This window comes from Physeter macrocephalus, chromosome 8, assembly GCF_002837175.3.
Source record: "Physeter macrocephalus isolate SW-GA chromosome 8, ASM283717v5, whole genome shotgun sequence".
NCBI classification, from domain to species: Eukaryota; Metazoa; Chordata; class Mammalia; order Artiodactyla; family Physeteridae; genus Physeter; species Physeter macrocephalus.
The window spans coordinates 15,373,704-15,394,492 of NC_041221.1; the positions used below are offsets into that span (position 1 = coordinate 15,373,704).

The 20,789-nt window shown below is 55.4% G+C and overlaps 2 protein-coding genes and 1 long non-coding RNA gene across 18 annotated transcripts in view; 1 reads left to right on the forward strand and 2 right to left on the reverse strand.

Annotated features, from left to right (window-relative positions):
- Positions 1-5,211, reverse strand: part of PCNT (pericentrin) — a 111,832-nt gene extending 106,621 nt beyond the window's left edge. For 15 of the 16 annotated variants that reach the window (XR_008618022.1, XM_028492765.2, XM_055086490.1 and 12 more), the window contains exons 1-2: positions 5,049-5,211; positions 2,212-2,427 (exon numbers count right to left, since the gene is read on the reverse strand). Coding sequence is in view for 14 of the 16 variants with exons in the window: in XM_028492765.2 (XP_028348566.1) it covers positions 2,212-2,427; positions 5,049-5,105 (273 nt within the window). In the remaining 2 variants the exon portion in view is untranslated. Of the gene's footprint in view, positions 1-2,211; positions 2,428-4,776; positions 4,811-5,048 lie in introns of those variants that run through there. The other variant, XM_055086491.1, reaches the window with a different exon arrangement.
- A 3,863-nt stretch (positions 5,212-9,074) lies between these two features.
- C8H21orf58 (chromosome 8 C21orf58 homolog) lies at positions 9,075-20,727 on the forward strand. The gene is made up of 8 exons (XM_055086493.1): positions 9,075-9,323; positions 10,110-10,170; positions 11,631-11,704; positions 12,514-12,678; positions 14,972-15,083; positions 19,559-19,680; positions 20,045-20,280; positions 20,678-20,727. The coding sequence occupies exons 1-8, from the start codon at positions 9,264-9,266 to the stop codon at positions 20,718-20,720; spliced, it is 873 nt and encodes a 290-aa protein (XP_054942468.1). The 5' UTR covers positions 9,075-9,263; the 3' UTR covers positions 20,721-20,727.
- On the reverse strand, positions 11,940-12,995 carry LOC129392313 (uncharacterized). Its single transcript, XR_008618023.1, has 3 exons — positions 12,754-12,995; positions 12,403-12,561; positions 11,940-12,169 (listed from the first exon to the last, which is right to left on the reverse strand). It is a non-coding gene; the product is annotated as an uncharacterized lncRNA (long non-coding RNA).
- Positions 20,728-20,789: the final 62 nt, after the last annotated feature.

Below are 20,789 nucleotides of genomic sequence, written 5' to 3' on the forward strand. Positions count from 1 at the left end.
CACCGAAAGGAACCAAGGCTCCTTGAAGAAATGGCTGGTTGGGGGCTGCAGCAGGAAAGGACAAAATAAGCCTAGAAAATCTTGGTGCCAGGAATTAAGGCGCCAGAAAATGATGAGGGCATGTTAAAAGGTCACAGATGCCAGTTCAAAGGCACTCCCAGTGGCCAAATGTATGTATTTCAGCAACATAATAAACATTGATATGATGGATTAAAACCCATAATAAAATAAGTATCTAGGAGTCCATATACTGATATCAATAATTGAATAAATAAATTGCAGAGAAGCAACAGTTCCTCCTTAGAGTAAAATGCCAATTAATATATGTAGATGGAACGATGGAAACAAAGTCATCATTTGGCCAACACCATCACAGTAATTATTGCAGGCAAGAATCTTCCATGGAAGCTAAAACTAATGGAAAGTATAATGAGAAATGGAGTATTTACAGGGTCTCTAAGTACCTCCACATAATATACTTATTAACTACATAGGGGAAAACGATAACTTCTCTATCAGCAGAAATCTGGCAGGCCCCCCAGTAGTGAGACATAGCTAACACAACACCACCTGTGCCTCTTCTCAGGATGCACTCAGCAGACATCATCATCACTTCCACCGTGTTCCTGCCAAAATGCACAACCTGGCTCCAATCGGAAGGAAACATCAGACAAACCCAAACTGACAGGGATCCTACAACATAACTAGCTAGTACTCCACAAGTGTCAAACTTATAAAACACAAAGGAGGACTGAGAAACTGTCCAGATTGGAGGAGACTAAGGTGACAAGACACTGAAATGCAATACAGAATCCTGGACCAGAAAAATTGGAAAAATTAGGATAAGCTCTATCAATTAGCTCACAGTATTGTTTCAATGTTCACTAAAACTGATTGTGATTTATACTATGATTACATAGGTGTCAATATTTCAGGAAGTTAGGTGAGGGATCTCCAGGAACTCTGTGTTATTTTTTGCAATTTTTTGTGGGTCTGACATTTTAAAACAAAAAGCTAAAAACCACAAAACCTCTAACTTAAAATAAAAAAGACTTGTCTGATTTGAAAATAAAAATATGAAATTAATAAATGTTAATTTACACTATGAGCCTTTCTCCTCAAAGAGCCTAAGCAGGAAACATATAGAGAAAAGCCACTGAGAGTAAGGGCTCAGCACTCTCAACGTGGCTTTCATGGACTCAGCTGTGACGAGACAAGCTTGCTGAGAACCCACAGCTCGACCCCAGAGAAGCAACAAGAGGACGAACATGAACCGAAACTGATATCCAGCCTCAGGACCCTCAGACCACAGGGAGTGGAGGCAGGGTGAGCTGGGCACAGGCTGCTCCAAAGACTCAGGCACCAGAGTTCTGGGCAGCTGCTCCCCGGGCAAAGTCGGAGCACCACGGCGAGGTCTTCCAGTTTTTCAAAAGAAGGAACATTCTATAATACTTTTGTAGGTAGAATATCATAAACTTTATACGCTAGCAATCATTCCTTTTTTTTCAATAAGGCAGTCCAGACACAGCATGACTTTGAGTCAAATTCTGCCCTCAACCACCAGTTTTCAGCTCATTCTAGCAAACACCTGCCCCTGCCCTGCTGCACACAAGTTAGGGGTACTCCCAGTTTAAGTACACACACAAGAGGAGGCCCCAAGGAGACCCACATGCAGGCAACCAGGAGGCCCAGGGAGGCCATGCACCCTCAACACCCAGGTCCACACCCGCCCCTGCAGCTCACAGGGCCTCGAGCAGCAGACAAGACACCATTTCTGTGACACCTTCAGCCCTGCCCTCCTCACCCCACATTCAGAAAGAAGGGAAAGGACAAAGACCAACAAGTAGATGGATTTGACAGTAGGTGAAGGGATATTATGGCTTAAGTGTCCAGAGATACCTGTCGGGGGGCTGAGGCACCGCCACGCCCGAGGAACCCACACCTGTCAATCTCCCGCTACCACGCCGAGCCCCAGTACTGACCCCTGCCTTCAAACAGTTCACCCCAAATTTCTCAAAATCACGGCATGAAGAAAAAACTTTAATCAGAAGTAAAACCACAAAAATATACGCCCCTTTGGTAAGATAAAATAAAACCCCCTTTCCCCACTTTTGATAGGCAAAAACAGACCTAAGACCACTTTCAGCAAATTACGCTAGCAATAACCAGAAGACAAGCAAAACGTGAAAACACAGAGCCGAGCAAATCTACCTGAGGGACTGCTGCGCCATCAGGGGTGTCGCTGCTGTCGCTGCACGACGTGTTCTCGCCAACGTCCCGGCCTCCCAGGAGTCCGCCGCCCTCGGCCGCAGCTACCGGACTCTCCTCCTGGTCAGGCGCATCGACAGCCGCGCCCTTCCTCTTCGCCGGCGTTTTCTTCGAATGCGCACAGTCACCTTTTGTTTTCCTCTGTCGGAAGTGAGCAAGCTGCGCAAAAACGTAGAGAGGTAGTAGAGACAAAGGTAAGTGAGGAAAAAGTAACAGAACCACAAAGACAGCAAGCTTGTGAGGAACATGAGGCTCTGGGGCTGGCTCAGTCCACACGGCCACACCTGGCCAGACTCACATCAACCAGGCCCCGTCCCAGAAACACCACCTCCATTAACATCTACGATACTGGGAGTTAAAGGTTCAGAATGACACCCGAAGAATCTAACATTAAGGACTGTTAATGATGCCTACAGACAAAGGAAAGCAATAAGGCTGACTGGCAGAATAGCTTTTCCAGCCCCTGACAGTTTACAGAAAAATTCAAAAATTAAAAAGTACATCTATTTTAAAAACGGACAGCTTAATCAAGGCATGTTTAAGGTTTAAAACTATATAGAAACGCTAAATTCTCCCTTTTTGCCCCATTTTCCCCCAATCAGGGAAATACATAGCCTAGCCAAAACTTCCTTGCCATAGATTCTGAGACAAGACACAGAAATAGCAAAAAATTAATTAAGCCAGGTCAATCTAACATCCTCCTTTATGGAATCAGATGTTCTATTTTTCATGACGCAGCTCACCAAAGCACCAGGGACCTCCGCAGAATGTCCCCATCAGAAGGCACACCTGGCTCTGTTCAGTCCCACAGATCTGAGGGTTTAGACTGTTCACACACTATCTCCCACTAACACCTTATTCAAAAGGTAGGATAGCTAACGTCAGCTTTTCACAGGAGGACAAGGTCCTTCAAATGACAACTCTGGTCATAAAAGCAAAGGCATCTAACAAATGTTTGTATAAATGATAACAGAAGTGCACAATTTCATGGACATAGGAAAATCACAAAAGGCAATTTAAGTGAGAGAAACCATCTCTCAAGCACAGACACTGCCTTCAAAACCAGTCCCAGATTCGTTTATTTTGTGCCCAACTCCATCAAATCTAACCGTCTGTGAGTTCCCTTCCTGCATCACAGACCCAGTCTCTGGCCTGTGGTCAACCAACAAGAGGCATCTGTTTCTTCTCCCAAGGTGAAATCTTCTCATCACCATTCATGCTCCTTCAAGCAACATTTAGGCACATTTACAAACCAGGTGAGCTCAGAGAAAACGGTGAGTATTAAACTCTGGCTCGTTTCCATCTCCTTCCTATGTGCCAGGCACATGCAAAGGGGAAAAAACACTCTACAGCCTCACTCTTCAAACCCCAGTCACAAGTCTGACCTGCACAGGAAGCCTAAGGAGGCCGCTCTGTCCTCTGCCTGTCACCACCTCACACCACTCACCATGTGTTCTGAGTGGTCTCTTTAATGCACTGGCCCTGTGGTTTCCTCAAGGGAAGGAACTAGCATGGAACTGAACACCCCTGCTGGCTGATCCATGTGAAATTCCCAATGTCTGACCACGTCTGACCTCAAACAGCAACCTCACAGGGCTCTGCCTAACAGTCGCGGGCACTGCACAGCGGCTCCCCCGCGACAGCCGGAATGAGGTGGGCCAGGGCGGCACGGCACACGCGCCCAGGCTTTCTCCACTGTCTCTAGGGCCCGCGTCTGGTTGGCAAACGGCTCAACAGACACAACACGCCCAGAACAGTGAGTACCAGACGGTGCCTACGTGGATGACAAAGGCCCACTCCGGGACCGCACAGAGCTCCCGGGGGCATCCGCAGCACAGGGACGTGACACCTCCCAGGAGGCTCCGTCCGGGCATCTAGAGCTCCCAGGCCTGGCGCGGGGGGCGGCCCCGGCAGAGGCCCTCCGCCCTCACCTGCCCAGGACCGTCCACCTGGGCCCCAAGCAGCGAGGAGGCGGCACAGGCGTTTCAGGAGCCCCGACACCAGGGCGTGGGTCGGTGGGAGGCATTCCACAGGGTGAACAAGTCCCGTGCTCGGGAACACCACTCCTAACTTCTATAGCAAAAAGAACTGCAGAATTCCGCGTAAAACGAATCTCTGCACGTCGTTTTAATTGGATGGAAGCTGAGCTAAGCCCTAGGGGGAGCGCCCGTGTCGCCCAACTGCAGGGAGTCCCGGCCTCCAAGCCCTCCAGGAACCCGGGCGAGGACAGGGAGACGCGCAGGTGCCAGTAGGTGTGCACAAGAGCGCAGGTGTGGTAACAGCGCCCGTCCCCGCACCTGGGGCTCCGGGAGCGGGCGGCCGTCAGGGACGCCACGTCCGGAAGACACCACTGTCTGTCAATGAAGCCGCCTCGCCGGCTCCCCGGGGGTGGTCGGGGCTGGGGAGGTCCCGGTGGGGGGGCGCGGGGAGGGGTCAGGGGCGGGGACGCCCGCCTCCCACGGCCCCGCCCCTGCCCGGCGCAAGCGCAGCCCGCCAGTCCCGGCGTACCCCGCGCCCGACCTCTCCGCGAAGCGCCGCGCGCTCCCGGACGCTGATTGGCTGTGGCTACGGCGGGGGCGGGCCCAGGCAGAGGGCGGCGGATTCAAGATGGCGGCGGCTAAGGGGCGGCTTCCAGCCCAGTCGGCGGAAAGGGCAAGAGTGCGGCGGTAGCGGTCCCCTCCCGGCCGCGTCCGCTCCTGGCAGGGGGCGGTGGCAGGCACCGGAGCCCGCCCTGTGGAGCCCACGCCGGGACAGCGGGAGGAGGAGGCGCTGCCGTTTACCTTCGCTCTCCCGGCCTCCACTTTTCTGCGCCGCTGCTCTTGCTCATCTTCTTCCATCTTACTCCGGGGCTCTTCGCAGGTCGCCGGGGGGTGGCAGGCCCGATGCGGCGCCGCCTTCGATCTATTTACACTCCCTCCCCATCGCCTGGGCTCACCCTCCCCCCACGACAACTGTCACGCAGACGTGGGCCCGCCCCGCGTCCGGCCCCGCCCCGGGGCGTGCACCCCCGGCCCGCGGCCAATCAGGGGCCGCGGTCCTGCTCTCGCGCACGCGCGTTCAGCTCGGTGCCCTCAAGGAGGTGCGGCCCGGCGAAGCTCCGCCCCTGCGTCCGTTCCTCCGATTGGCGCACAGGCGCTCCCGCCTCTTCGGGCAGGACCATTGAGCGGGGCCCGGCAGCCTCGGCGCTCTCTGTGGTTGGTCGGTTTGAAGGGCCCCGCGCACGTGGGTCGTCGAGCCAGGCTGGGGCAGGCGTGGAGGCCGGCTCGCGTTCCCGCGAGGTTGAGGCCGCCTGGGGGTGTTTGCGCCGGTGTCCAGTTGAGTCAAGCTTCGCGAGCGCCCGCGGACAGCCCAGGAGGCCCGGCCCCACTGCATGCGTGCGCCAGCTCGGGGCTGCCCCTCAAATCTCTCCGGGTTGTGGCCGCGCCCGGGGGTGGCAGGACCCAAACTCTCGTCTCCAGGGGTCCTATTCGGCGACCGGGATGCTGGCCCTGTTCGTGTCACGATCACAGACAACCAGCAAAATCACTTGATTCCGTTCCTAGGAGTCCCTCCCTTTGGTCCCGCTGGCGCCTGGACTCACAGAACCGGAGTGCCGGGGGCGGCCATAGTTAGTCAGTGGGAATTGGGGCCGGCACCCCCAGCCCACGGAGCCCAGAGCTACAGGGACAAGAAGCCACCGGTGGTGCCGCCACTCCTGGACCCATGGATTCTTCCCACTGGGGACACAGCGCCATATCGAGGGCTCTGGTTTAATGCGTCTACCCCCAGCTTGCACAGTCATGGGTCCACTCTGGCACCTCTGCCATAAAGCAGTGCCCTGCGTCAGAGTGTTAGGAGGGATCCCATGCAGTGGGAAACTCTGAGAGAGGGTCAGGCTGAGGCCCTGCGGGCAGGAAAGGCAAACCCACACCCGGAATACAAGTGTATTCCTGTTAGGACAACCCCTGGAACCCCAGCGTGGAAGGGGCTCCATAGGGCCAGCTTGCCAAGGGGCCTGTAAGGATGCAATTTTAAATGATACAGTAATCGTACACAGTTCTAGATCACCAGAGGGAGAGAGCTGTTTCAGTGAAAGGCAAAAAGTCTCTTCTCACACGGAAAAGTTTTAAGGCCTTGAAACGTTTGGGTAAATCATTCCAAATAAATTGTATATGGTTATTAAAAAAGAATGTGCTGTAGTTCCTGTTCAAATTTCTGTGAAGCTAAAACTGCTCAAAAAGATAGTCTGTTAAAAATTTTTTTAAAAAGAAAAGAAATGTGATGTGGGTTATGAATTCATGGCCCGTGTGGGAATTGGAGTCTCATGAAATCATTGTTTGTTCCTTAGCTTCAGACTCCACTTAAGCCTGTTTGTCCAGATGAGGAAGCAAGGCGAGGTTTTTATTCCTAGCCACGGTTTTGATTAACAATCAAATGCTGCTACAGTTATCAAGCTCATTGGAAGATGATAAGCTCTGACTAGCTGACACTGATCCAAAGCGTGTTGTCAGCACCTCTTGTTACTGTAGAGTAACTGTGCCTGGGTGAGCGTTCCCTCACGGAGGGTGGGGTGGGGGGATGCTCTCACCAACTGGTGATGGTTACCTATATGAGGGGGGGGGTCACAAACTCAGGAAGAAACACAGGAAACCCCTAAGCAGCTGTGCCTCGGTTTCCCTGTGTGAGAAGTGAAAACACCCACAAACTTGCCCCTGTGTCAGATATGGCCGGGGTAGAGCTGGGTAGGATGACAGTGCTGCAAGCGGCAACTAGAGAAAAGGTGGCATATCGAGCAGCACTGATGCGGGTAACTGTGCAGGGGTGTCCAGCAAACACACTGTGGGTTTCTGTGTTTCCTTCACTCCTGTGCCTTCAATGCAGTAGGGTTTGTGTGCAGGCCGTGTGCTCCCTGTCTGCTCTCTGAGACTGAGTGGCAGTAACTATGCTTCTCCACGAACGTGCTGTAGTGACACAAGCTCACCTTTCAACCTCAGTGTGAAAGTGTGAGTCTAAGCAACTGCAACTTACACAGATCTTCAGGGAGCCCTGGAAATTCAACCACCTCCTGAGTCAGACCATAGCCCTTTGTGTGGTGACTGATGCTTCCAGTCTTGGCTCACAGACATGAGGCGGTGGCCTCATAAGACCAGGGGTAGGCAGGCAACACTAGCAGACCACAGGATCGGATTTCCCAAGAGCAGTCAGAGACTCAGATCTATGCCTGAATCTCTCAACCTTTACATGTTGCAGTACATCTAAAACTTTGTGGGGGGCCCATGTGTTTGCCCACGCTGCTTTGGCCAGTGGTTTTCAAACTGTGTTCCGAGGAACCCCAGAATCATTTCCATGACTATTCTAGATATTCTGTAAATGTTGGATCTGACTCTTTCTTTCTTTCTTTCTTTCTTTTTAAATTTTTTTGCGGTACGCGGGCCTCCCACTGTTGCGGCCTCTCCCATTGCAGAGCACAGGCTCCGGATGCGCAGGCTCAGCGGCCATGGCTCGGGGGCCTAGCCACTCTGCGACATGTGGGATCTTCCCGGACCGGGGCACGAACCCGTGTCCCCTGCATCGGCAGGCGGACCCTCAACGACTGCGCCACCAGGGAAGCCCTTAATTTATTTTTAACAATTAAGCAGCTGTCCAAATATGTAGATACTCACCTTCAAGGAGGGAAACATAACCCCCCACTCCTTATGTATGGGCTGTGCATAGCTACTTCCTCCTGAAGAAGACAGTGTGGAAAAGGAGAGAAAAACAGTAGCTGTGCAGTGGTGAAACCTGATAGACGCACCTCCACGAGGTAACTAAGGTCAACATCCACAGTGTAGGTCATGTTGACGGCACACACCCTGGATGGGATGTGATGAGAAGGGCCTTTTGCCTCTGTGGTCTTCCTCCCAAAAACCCATAACCCCAGTCCAATTGTGAGAAATCATCAAACAAATCCCAATAGTAGAGGGACACCCTACAAAATGCCAGATACAGTAGGTATTGATACAATATAAAACAAAATACAATAGTACTCCTCAAAACTGCCCTTCCTGGGAAGCATTGAAGTGACGCATCATTTAGAAAAGTCTTCCCTTGATGGGCACACCCCCTCTCCTCCCCTCCCACCCCCTCCCCATGCCAGCCCTGTGGACATGCCCTCTGCCAGGCAGGTGGGTCACCACCGATGGTCCCCCTCCCAGGTGCCCCTGCCCCTCAGACACTAGGAACCCCTGCCCCTCTCTGGGCATGGGTCCCAGCTGGGCAGTCCCCCTGCTGGAATCATATCTGCCCAGAGGGGTGACGCCTCAGGGTGGCCCCATGTCCTCTGAGGTGCCAGCTGGGTGCCTGTGGGGTGAGCCCACCTTGAGCTCCCACCCAGAAGCCCCCAGGCACCTCATTGGCCAGCTCCCTGGTGACACGCAGAGTTTCCTGAAGTCTGCAGGGGGCTGGTGGTCGCACCCTGTCTTCCAGTGTTCTGGCCTTTACTCCCGTCTGGCTGGGAGGATCCCTAGGAAAGGCCAGGGGCTTGCTGGCCTCCTGGAGGCCATAACAGACGGAGGGCAGGGGCGGCAGGCCCCTGTGGTGCATGGAGGACGGATGCCATGCCCCCCCCCAATCCTCTGGGCTCTGTCCTCACCGCCAGGGCTGCGCTCTACCTCTCGGGCCCCAGCTGCTGCCCACTTTTTCCTTCCCAAGGAGCCCCGCCTGGCCACACCTGGGGATCAGCAGTGTTTACTGGTAACCCCTACATGGGGACAGGCGGGGCCTGGGAGGGACTCGCAGTGGAAACCTGGCAACCAGGCCTCGCCATGTCTGCGGCTCCTAGCAACCGCCATGGCGATGCCTGACACTGTGCGTCCAGGGCGTGTGTCCCTGCCGCCCCCAAGCTCTTCTCTGGCTGTAAAGGCCAGAAGGCAAACCGACCCCAGGGTTGGGCTGCTTCTCTCTGGCTGAGCAGCTCTTCCGGAGGGAACTGAGACGGCGAGGAGCTGGGCCCGGGCGTCCCCTCCTGTGGCCCTGGGATGCTGGACTCCTCGGTGGCAGATCAGCTGACCCGGCTGACCCTGAAACTCCTGGAGAAGGTAAGACAGCTGGGCACTCGTGTTTTTAACAGCTGGTTACAGAAGCACAGCTTTGAAAGGTAAGATTATACTTGTAACGAGCCCACTTCCTAAAACCCTTTTCAGTGGTTTTAGCCTCGTAGTGAAGAACTGTGGTTCCTTGGTTTTTCTTCTTTGTGTTTGTACAGAACCAAGTAGGTTCTCCTGGCAGTTTCTGCAGCCAGGAGGCAGGCCCGCACCCACAGGCTGGAGCACTGCCAGGGCGCCCTGATACTCCCCCTCGGGGCCTCCTGGCTTCCGAGTTTCAGGGAAGACAGACCCTACCGGGCGGGCGCGGCACCTCGGCCAGGCCTGGGGCGGGCAGCCGTTGGACGCCCTCAGGCCAGCCTCCTTCTCCTCCTCCGAGGGTCTGCGGGGTCCTCACGGTGCCCCCCCACCTCACCTGCCTGCTCTGTTCTTCTGCCCCCGACGGCTGCCCAGAGTGGCAGCAGGGCTCACCCCAGAACTGGCCCCGACAGTAGCTGCTCAGCCCAGGGCTCAGTGGCACGGTCAGGGCGGTCAGGACACAGAGCCGGCCTGGTCAGCCTCTTCAGACAGCCTCCTGCAGCGGCCTGTGGGTTTCAAGGCGGAGCGTGTGTGCATCGTATGGAGAGTGCGGCCTCAGGGTCCCACCTGGCTACCTGCCGCCGTCCACCTCACGCGCTTCCTGCTCCCAGCCGGTCTGTCTGGGCGCTGGTGCCCGGCCTGGCGCGCCACCCCCAGCCTGCGCCTGAGGCACGTCCTTGTCCTGCTCTCTTCTCCTCCCAGAAACTGAAGCAAGAGCGCGAGGACGTGGGAGTGCATTCTGAGGACCGCCCCCTCACGCCTGGTAAGAGACCCGGGCTGCCTGAAGCTGCGCAGACCCCGCAGCAACCTCCAGTTATGGCGACGCTGTCCTCCAAACTTCCTTCCTTTCAGAGCGAAGAGGCCTTTGTTGCATCTTTCACACACACACACACACACACACACACACACACACACACACACACACACCCTCATATCGTAACACATCCAGCCTGCATATCCAGGAGGGCGCGTTCATCATTCCTGTTTCACAGTTGTGTCCTCCAAACTTCCTTCCTTTCAGAGCGAAGAGGCCTTTGTTGCATCTTTCACACACACACACACACACACACACACACACACACACACACCCTCATATCGTATCACATCCAGCCTGCATATCCAGGAGGGCGCGTTCATCATTCCTGTTTCACAGTTGAGCGCTAGAGACACAGAGAGGTTAGATAACCAGCGCAGGCTGCCCAGCTTGGATCGCAAGTGGCCACACCTGCATCAGACCACGTTGCCCTGAGCTTGCTCTGCGGTGTGGGTGTGGAGGGCCTGCCCCATCCGTGTCGGCCTGCACATCCTCGGGCGCCCAGACCAGATGCCCCGTCGTCCCCAGCCTGGCTGGCGGGCAGATGATCAGGCCACAGGACCCAGGGCAAGGACTGCTTTCCCTGATGACGGGCTCTGGGTTCAGGGACATCTAGGCGAGGTGCTGGGGAGACACTGCTTGTTCTTTACTATGTGACGTAGCCCCTTGGGCTGCGGTGGTTCCAGGCAGCTCCCAAGTGCAGCAGACAGAGCCCAGGGCCCAAATCCAGATAGAAAAAAAAAAAAAAAAAAAAAAAAATCCCAAACCAGGTCACATGACCAAGGACAAGCACAGAACACGGAACAGTACAAATGGGCCAGGGAAGTGGGGACTCCTGGAGGGGGAGTGGTGACCCCAGAGGACAGGCAGCCCAGGCATTGTCAGCTCTAGAGGGAGGCGGCAGACCTGGGGGGAGGGGGCAGGCCCGTGCACCCAGAGGAAAGGAGCTCAGGGACCACCAGAGGCGTGGTCTCCAGGACGCTGCAGGAACTGTTTCCTGAGGTTCCGTGGAACTCGCCAGCCTCCAGGCAGCTTGGGGCTGCGGGGTGGCTCCAGGTGACGGGAGGCTGGGCTCTCAGCCCCATCCTGTGAGGGCCTCCTTCCTCTCACCGCGTCCTGTGGAGCCCGAGGGACTTTCTGGCAAAGGTGCGGGAGCAACATGGTGCTCGGGCCCCAGGGGAGATGCTCACTCTGCAACTTCCAGCTCCTTTGCAGGCGTAAGATAGACCCCCCGAGAGACTGAGCTCCCCGCACGGCCCCCACCATTGCCCACGCAATCCCCACGGGGCAGCCCCCCGAGCTCTGTCCCCAGGCACCTCCCTTCTTCTCTGGGACAGGCGTGCAGGTCCCGGGGGTGGAAGCTGCCAGGGTCTGCAGTGCTGAGCCCTGAAGCACGCGCTTCCCTCCAGGAAATGCGGATGAGCCAGAGGCCGCGCTGCGGAGCGCTCTGAGGATGAGGAAGGACCTTCTGCAGAGACTCCGGGTAGGCCATGCGGCCACAGGGAGCCTTGGTCTGAGCTCTCCGCAGCTGAAACTGCGGCCTGAGCTGAGAGCAGACACGGCCGATGGAGGTGGGGGCCCTTCTGGAACCCACGCTGGTTCTGATGCTCGCGACTTGGGGGTGCACAGCTGATGGACGCGAGCAGCTGAGGGGCGTCACTCCCCGGTCACGGACCCCATGGAGAGGGGAACTCGCCTGTTTCCCGTAGGCTGGGCTCTCGCAGGGGGCTGTTAGCTGAAAACAACTGCTCTGGTTGCACATGATCAGAGGTGGAAATGCCGTGTGAAGGGTCCGGTTCCCCCGGAAGTGGGATTCCAAGATGACCAGGGCTTCATCCAAACCAGAGGCACCAGCAGCAGGGAATGACCATGGGAAGGGGTGCGTTCGGGTCCAAACGATAGTTGTGATAAGCTCACTGCTTTGTAGTGAAGTCGACCTGCAAGCATGCTGGAGAGACAGAATATCCTCTATAGGCTGGAAAAAGTCGTTTGGGGTTAATTTCTCCCGTGTGCACCATGCAAGGGCCTTCAGGCTTTGCCTCCAGGGCCTGGCTCCAACTCCGACCCAGCTGCGCCCTGGGCCTACCATCTGATTGTGCGCCCGGGTGGGGTGGGAGGGAGCCTGGTGCACGGGGGTGGCAGGTGGTCCCGGGGCCGCTCCTCGATGGGGGGGCCACACACCTGTGCACTGGCGGTGTCGTGCCAGGCGGGGTGAGGGCCTGGGACACGCCAGCCCGCTCCGGGTGTCACAGCTCCCCGCCTCCGAGCATGGGCTCTGCTTTGGCGTTGCAGGAACAGCACCTCCTGGAAGAGGTCTCCCGGGCCCGCGCCTGGAGGGGGCTGGACGGAGGAGCCCGTGGGTCAGTGCTGCCCCCAGAGGTGCCCCCCGTGGGCGTCCACCCCTCTGTCTCCCTGGCCCCACCCACCCTGGACCCACCGCAGATCACCCAACACCCGGTAAGTCTTCCTCGAGGTGAATCTGGGGGGCAGAGCCAATGCAGGGAGGGTGCCATGCCCCCAGAGACCTCTCACCTAAGCCGGGATGGCGGTGTCTCCACACCTCCGTCTCTCGCCTCTCTCAGCACCTTAGGGAAGCGCGCGGAAGGGGCCGTGGGCTAAGTGGCGGCCGTGGCTGCAGTCCGTGTCTGGCTGTCGGGGCTAATGTGCGTCATCAGGCCTCACAGGTGCCCTGAGAACTGTCTGGGGGTAGGGGGTTCTCATCTCCTCATTACAGGTGAGAGGCTGGGGTCCCAGCGCCGCCCCACGTCCTAACCTTTGCGCTAGGAGCAGAAATATTAGGGGGTTTCAGTATCAGGAGGGCCTGAATTTGGGGAAGAAATGTGTCAGCTCCTTTCCGAAACTTCATAATGACTGGGGAAGCTTAGCCCCTAGTCTCCAGGGCAGAATTGTAAAAGGTGGAAAACTGTTTCACTTCTGAGAGCCTCACGCCTACATTCAGCATCCTGGGTTACAAGCGATGGAAAGCAACTCTGACTTTCTTAAGCAAAAGGGACTCTATCGGGGGCAGCTGGATGCCCAGAGGAAGGAAGGGTGGCAGCTGGTGCCCGGAGGGCTGCAGCCTCGGGGGTTGAGTGCATGAGGAGACGACAAGGCAGGAGGTGGGCGGGGCCAAGTTGAGAAGGTTCTGGATCGGCTGGCCAGGGAGGTTGGTGGTGCCCACAGGCTGGGTCCGTGACCTGGAAGGCGTTTATCCTCTGGGAGGGGACCTGGCAGCCCACGTGGAGGGAACAGAGAGGGAAGGGGCATGCCAGCAGAGCCCCCAGAGCCCCCTTTGCCCCAGGAATGGTGGGGTGAGGGTGTAGGTTCAGGAGGCTCGCCCAGTCCCAAACGTGCTCATACTTACTGCAGTTCCTCAGGCCCAGTCAGGCCTGGGTGTTTCAGTCTCAGCCCCAATGACACCACGAGAGCAAGCAAGGGCCTTGGTGGTTAGGATGAATTTCCCAGAGACTCTGGGGTAGGAGGTGACCTCTGCCGCGACAGCACCGCCGCTGGGACTGCCTGCTGGTCTGTGCGGGGCGGGGGGTGGCCTGCGGGGGGTGGCCGACTGTGGCTACAGGCCAAAGCTGGCTGCCACCTGTGTCAGTACGACCTGTGAACTGCGAGGGGTGGTACACTTTTAAAGGTTTGGGAAAGAATCAGGGGAAGAATGAAAGTTTGTAACACATGAAAATGATATGAAACACACATCTCAGGGTTCATAAGTGCTTACATGTCTGGGGCTGCTTTCCAGCTACAAAGGCAGAGGTGAGCAGTTACAACTAAAGCCGTGTGGCCACAAAGTGGGAACGATACACCGTCCAGCCCTTTACAGGAAGTTTGCCAACTCTGGTCTATGCCATCCTTTCCGTGAACCGAGAGAGAAGGGACAGGGCAGGGCCTTGTGCATCCAGAAGAGGATTAAAATAGAAATCAACACCTGGTGTGCACCCAAAATTTTTGTGCATTTATTTTAACTCAGGAGGGAAGCCAGAGGGTATTTCCATGCCAAGATCCTTGGATGCCTCTAGTAAAGCAGAATTAATGGAAGCAGGGATGAGCTTAGCCCACTAAAGCCGGGAAATGTGGGAAGCATGAAAAACGCCATGTCTTACTCAGCTTGGGCTCCATTACAAAATACCACAGTCTGGGCGCTTAAACATCAGACGTTTACCTTCTCACAGTCTGAAGCTGGACGTCCCAGATGAAGGCGCCAGCCAATGCAGTTCCCATGAGCGTGCTCTCCTGGCTGGTGGGTGGCCGCCTTCTCACTGTATCCTCACGGGGCAGACAGCATCTGGTGTCTCTTTCTCTTCTCACAAGGACACCAGCCCTATCAGACTAGAGCCCCACTCTTATGACCTCGTTCCCTTTATCACCTCCTCATAGGCCTCATCTCCAAATGCAGTCACTCTGGAGGTTAGGGCTTCAACATATGAATTTGAGGGGGACAAACATTCAGTCCATAACATTCCATGTCCTAAGTGATACCCAGACTCAAATATTTATCTATTCAGCCATCTGTTTAACCTCTAGGGTTTCTCATTTAAAGTCCCCCATGGATGGCTGGTGGATGGATGGGTGTATTGATGGATGGATGGATGGTGGGTGGATGGATGGATGGATGGTGGATGGATGGATGGATGGGGGATGGATGGATTGATGCAGGGTGGTGGGTGGACGGGTGGTGGGTGGTTCTGCAGGTCACTCTTCCCGGGGCACATTCAGGTAACGGGTCGTCTGGCTCTTCTAGGCACCCCCACCCCCCACCGCCATCATCCAGCAGCTGCCTCAGCAGCCACTCATCGCACAGATCCCCCCTCCCCAGGCCTTCCCCACTCAGCAGTCAGGAAGCATCAAGGAAGGTAAGTGTTCATAACGAATGTTGTCATGGGTTTACACAATTCTCTACTGAAAAAATAGTTTTGTAAGCAGCGTAGTCTTTTAGGGCCAGCTTTTGACTACTCAACTGAAGCTATGTATTTACCAACATGAGAGTAATTTCACTTTGAAAAGTCCTTACTGATGGATATCCTTGAGGGAAGAAGCCTGGACTCAGATTTGAAAGAACTGTGTTCCAACCCAACTCATCCAGTGATTAGCTTCAAAAAACCCTTGGTTAAACTGCTTTTTCTCTTTAAGTAACTTTTAAATACTTGAATTTTAGAACAGCTCTATTGAGGTGACATAGAATAAATCGCACACTGTTAAAGTGTACAATTTGATAGTTTTGACACCTGTACACACCTGTGAACCCATCACTAAATCAAGGCAGTGAGCACGGCATCACCTCAGGCAACTTTTGCCACTGTCCCACCTGCTTTGTCACTCTGCATCAGTTTGCGTCTCCTAGATTTTTATATGAGTGGAATCACACAGTATGCACTCTTTTCTGTGTGGCTTCTTTCACTCAGTGGCACTGTTTTCAGACTCGTCGCTCTTGTTGGGCGTAGCAAACCATGGCTCCTTGAAATTGCCCAATGACCTTACATTGTGTGGATGGACTGGTTTGTTATCCTTTCACCCGTCGATGAACACTTGGGTCGTTTCTAGTTTTGGTTATCACCACAAAAGCTCCACAGACACTCACGTCTGAGTCTGGATGTACATTTTTATTTCTCCTGGGTAAATATCTAGGACTGGGACGGCTGAATCATGGCAGGTATGTGCTTAAAACCGCCATGTGTGAGAGGTCCAGTTCCTCGACACCCTCGCCCGCATGTGGTACGGTCAGCCGCGTTAGTAGGGGTGGTAGTCGGTCACTGGGGTTGTAGTTTGCGTTTCCCTGACGATGGGAGGTGTTGAGAGTCCGAGGCAGACTTGTGTGTAGAATCACCTGATGAGTGTTCTCAACTCTGTCCCCGGGACTGTAGCACCACCGTGTATGTGTTACATGTCAGGCCTGGTCCATGGCGGCCTACAGCTCCACAGGGGGACCGTTCTCACCGTGACACACACGAAGGTGGCCTGGAGGTGCAGGGAGGACAGCCCGCTGGTCTCTCCTCACCACCCTCCTTGGTTTTTCCAGATGAACTTTAGTGACTGTCAGGCTCTAGAGGTGAACCCAGCATACCCTGTGCGTGTGTTTGTGTGTGGTGCGTTTAAAATCACTGGTAAAAATGAAACAGTCAATAAGTAGCTAGTTATTCAGAAAAGTAAAGTCACGTTCCTTACCCCACTCCTTATACCAAAACAAATTCCAGCTGGATCAAATACTTGAATGTAACAATAGGGACTCTCCAAAGTACTACAACAACCCCTTTGGAGAACTGCTGGGCTGCTTCCTATGAAGTTAGACACGCGGCTTCTGGAGCTCCACTCCACCCCACTCCCCGTGACTGCTCTCCACATTAGTTCTACCTTTTCGGAAAACTTCACAGAAAAGACACTGGTATAACGTCATACAGCAAATACATTTGAATTAACTCACCCTTTATTGTATCTCAGACCGTCCTCCTGGAATCCCTTCCTATCATCTGGGAACAAGTCTTTTACAAGGTCCTCAGGACAGGCTTTTGAAGCTCCCTTAGTGTTCACTTTCTTTTTATTTCCCCTTGTTCTTAAACACAAGTTTTGCTGGATATTCAAGTGTCGGTTGATTGTTATTTTCTCCCAACACTTTCTAAGGACCCCTGTGATGACATTGGGACCACCCAGATAATCCAAGATAATCTCCCTATCTGAAGATCCTTTTTAAAAAAAATTAATTTAAAAATTTGTGGTAAAAAACACGTAACATAAAGTTGACCATCGTAACCATGTTTAAGTCGTGCTAACTATATTCAACATTGTTGTGCAACAGATCTTTAGACTTTTCCGTCATGTAAAACTGAAACACTGTCCCCGGTGAACAGCTTCCCGTCCCCCTCCCCCAGCCCCTTGCACCCACCAGTCTGTGTTCCACCTTCTTGATTTTGATTGGGCTACATGCCTTGTAAGAGTGGAATCACACAGTATTTGTCTTTTTGTGTCTGGCTTATGTCGCCGAGCATAATGTCCTCAAGGTTCATCCATGTTGTAGCCTGTGTCAGAGCATCCTGCCCTTTTAAGGCTGAGTAATATTCCACTGTGTGGCTGCACCCCATTTTACTTATCCCTTCATCCGTGGGTGGAGACTCCGGTCGCTTCCATCCCATCTCAAGACTCTTAACTTCGTCACATCTGCAAGTCCCTTTTGCTGTGTAACGGAACGCGTTTGCAGGTTCTGGGATCAGGATGTGGACATCGCTGGGGCCATTCTTTAGCCACCACACTATTCAGTTCCTCAAACTGTGGGCCCATTTGGGGGGTTGGGCGTTCCGTTTCTGTGCAGCTGGGCTGTTGCCGCAGTGCTGCTCTGCGTGCCTTCTGGTGAATGGATGTGCTCGTGTCTGTGGGGCACACACCCAGGGATGGGATGGCTGCTTAGGAAATACTGCCAGTTTTCCAAAGTGCCTGTACCCATGTACACCCCACGGGAGGGGAGGAGAATTTCGGTTGCCCACAGCAACTTACCAACACTTGATGTTTTCAGAATTTTTCATTTTCACCAATCTGGTAGTCAGGTCATGGTAGCTTATTCTGCTTTTAATTTGCACTTCACCTTTTCATATATTTTTGGCCATTTGAATATGCTTTTTTGTGAAGTTCCCATTCAGGTATTTTGCCCATTTTTCTTTCAGGTTTTCTGCCTCTCTTATTGATTTCTAGGAATTCTTTATGTATTCTAAAGATGGGTCATTTTGACATATGTATTGCAAACAGCAAGTCTTTTTTGTGGCCCTTCCACTCTCTTCATGGTGTCTTTGGATAAACAGAAGTTCTTAATTTTAGTGAAGTTCAGTTTTTCAGGCTTTACTCTTTATGGTTGGTACCTTTTGTGTCCTGTTTAAGAAGTCTTTACCCGTCAAGGTCAGGAAGACGTTCTTCTGTATTTTCTTCTGCGGCTCTGTTTGCCTTTCACATTTAGATGTACGATCCACCTGCAATGGATTTTTGTGTGTGTTGTGAATTAGGGATCAATGCTATTATTTTTGCCATGGATACCAATTTGACCCCCTGCCCTTTATTGAAGACTGTTTGCCCACTGCACTGACGTGTGCCCTGGTGGTGAGGCTGTAGACGTGGGTCCATTTCTCTACCCCGCCATCTGTCGACTAATCTTTTCATGCTCGACTTTACTCGGGGGGACCCTGTGGGGCTGATGGGAAGGGGTCCCTCTCAGAGGGCTCACTGTGGGCGGGGCTGCCCCAGGCCCAGACCCATGTGGGTCTCCTCAAGGTCCTTTGCCCCCTGTGGGGCTGCCAGACTCAGCTTCTGCACTAGCAGTCTGGCTCTGGCCCCCTCCCCAGAGCCCCCCGGCCCTGTGCCGACATCTGTGCCAGTCAGGGCTCTGCAGAGAAACAGAACCAGCAGGGTGTGTAATACAGCGAGAAAGACGTGTTTTAAGGAATTGGCCCACGTGATTGTGGAGGCTTGGCGAGTCCACACCTGCAGGGAGGCCCGGGAGAGCGGCCTGAGCGGGAGGCTGTCTGCTGCAGCCCCAGCCCAGGTCTGTAGGCCCCATCTGCTTGGCTGCGAGTGTGAGTGGTCCTTAGAGGCTCGCCTTCCTTTGGTGAGGCCAACAGAGCCTGGAGGGCCACCTAATTTCCAGGGCCTAGTTGCTGTGCAAAGAAGCAACATTTATGTCCCACACTGACCAAAATTAGTGTTTCCTAGTGTCCCGAGTTGGTGAATATATTAGCTTCCTGGGGTGGCTGCAACAAAGCGCCACAAGGCGGGTGGCCTAAAACAATAGGAATGTGTCTGCTCATGGTCTGGAGGCTGAGGTCCAAACTCAAGGTGCGGCAGGGCCGCGTGCCCTCCGAAGGCTCCCGGGGAGGGTCCTTCCTGGCCCTCCGGCCCCTGGGGCTCCGGGCGCCCCCCAGCCTCTGCCCGCCGCCTCTGCGTCTTGCCTCCTTTTCTGTCTCAGAGCTCTCCGTCTGCCTCTTGCTCAGGAAGACACTGGCCTTGGGTTTAGGGCTCCCCTGGGTGATTTCATCTCAAGATCCTTATCACACCTGCAAAGACCCTTTTTCCAAATCCGACCACATTCAGAGGTCCTGGGGATTAGGATGCGGATACCGTCGGGGCCACCACGCAGCCCAGCGGACGGACGTGAGGAATCCAGTAGCAAGAAGGCTCCACCATCAGTAGGGCTCAAAAGGACACGTCTGAGAACGTGCCCTGGGATCCGCAGACCCACAGGACTCCACGCTTGCTCGCAGAGCTCTGCGTCTGCTTCACCTGAGTTCCGTTGCAGGAGCGGCCCGGTCATCGGCGGCCGTCCGTGCGTGACTGAGCCCTCCGTGCCCTCTCTCAGACATGGTAGAGATGATGCTGATGCAGAGCGCACAGATGCACCAGATCCTCATGCAGAACCTGATGCTCAGAGCCCTGCCCCCATCAGCACTCGCGGCCGCCCCCCTGCGCCTCCCCCCACAGGTAGGCTCCACGCCCAAACCAAGACCAGAGGACCTGGTGGCTCTTCCTCCAGAAATCCATGCATCTCTGTAGCTCTGAAAAACCCATTTATGGCTCCGGCTCTGTGCTCCAGCTTGAAGCTCCCCAGTGCTGCCCAGTCCCACCCAGATGAGGAACGGGTTGCGCAGTTCAGGGCCCAGACAGCGGCCCCCTTGAGCCAGATGAGCTCTGCTGGAGCCTGCCCCCCACCTCCTGCCCTCCTGGACCCCTGCCCACCGCTGCTCTGACCCTGACCCCATCCTGAGTCAGGAACCACGTGGAGGGGAGGGGAGCCCAGGAGCAGCCGGGGGGCCCGCTGAAACGCCCTGGTGTGTGTCATGCTGAGGACCCGCAGTGGGCCCGCCCCGCCGTCCTGCGAGCCAAGAGGCAGAAGCCGCCCTCTGTGTACCACCATTACCACTACGCGCCCCCAGCCCCGCCGCAGGCCAGCCCCACTCCTGGCTCCCCGGCGGGTTACTCCACGTGGCCCCCGGTGGTCTCCGCCACTGCCCTCCCTCCTGCTGCCAGCTTCCTGCCCACCGTGTGGCACGTGGCCGGTCCCTCAGTGGCCGCCCTTAGCACGTAAGTCCGGGCTGGGCTCCAGGCCAGCCTCCTGCGCCTGCGGGGCGGGAGGACCTCAGGGCCTGGCTCGCCCCTCCTCACCCTCTGTCAGGCCTGTAGCTGCAGCAGGAGCCTGGGGAGGCCTTGCCAGCTCCCGAGGGAGGGGGTCGGGGCGGGGGGGAGGTAACCATGGCAGCCTCAGTCCTAGTGGCCGCGGCTGGGTGTGGACCCCACGCCCTCCTCCCAGGGGAGCTGCCCGAGGCGTGGGTCATTTGTCCAGGCCAGCAGGGGAGGGCCCAGTATAAGCCCGGCTGTGAGGGCCCCCAGCGGGCCCTGGCGGCGAGACCCACCTGAGCGCGGTGTCTGTGAGCCAGACCAGGGCAGCAGCTGCACCCAGAGACGCCCTCCTTCCTCTTAGGGCGGCGGACGGTGTCCCGCCCGCACAGGCTCCAGGCCTGTGACCCCGCGACGGGCTCGGGTAAGCGGCAGGGCCTCGGGCTCCCCCAGGGGGTGGGCAGCCGCGGCCCTGG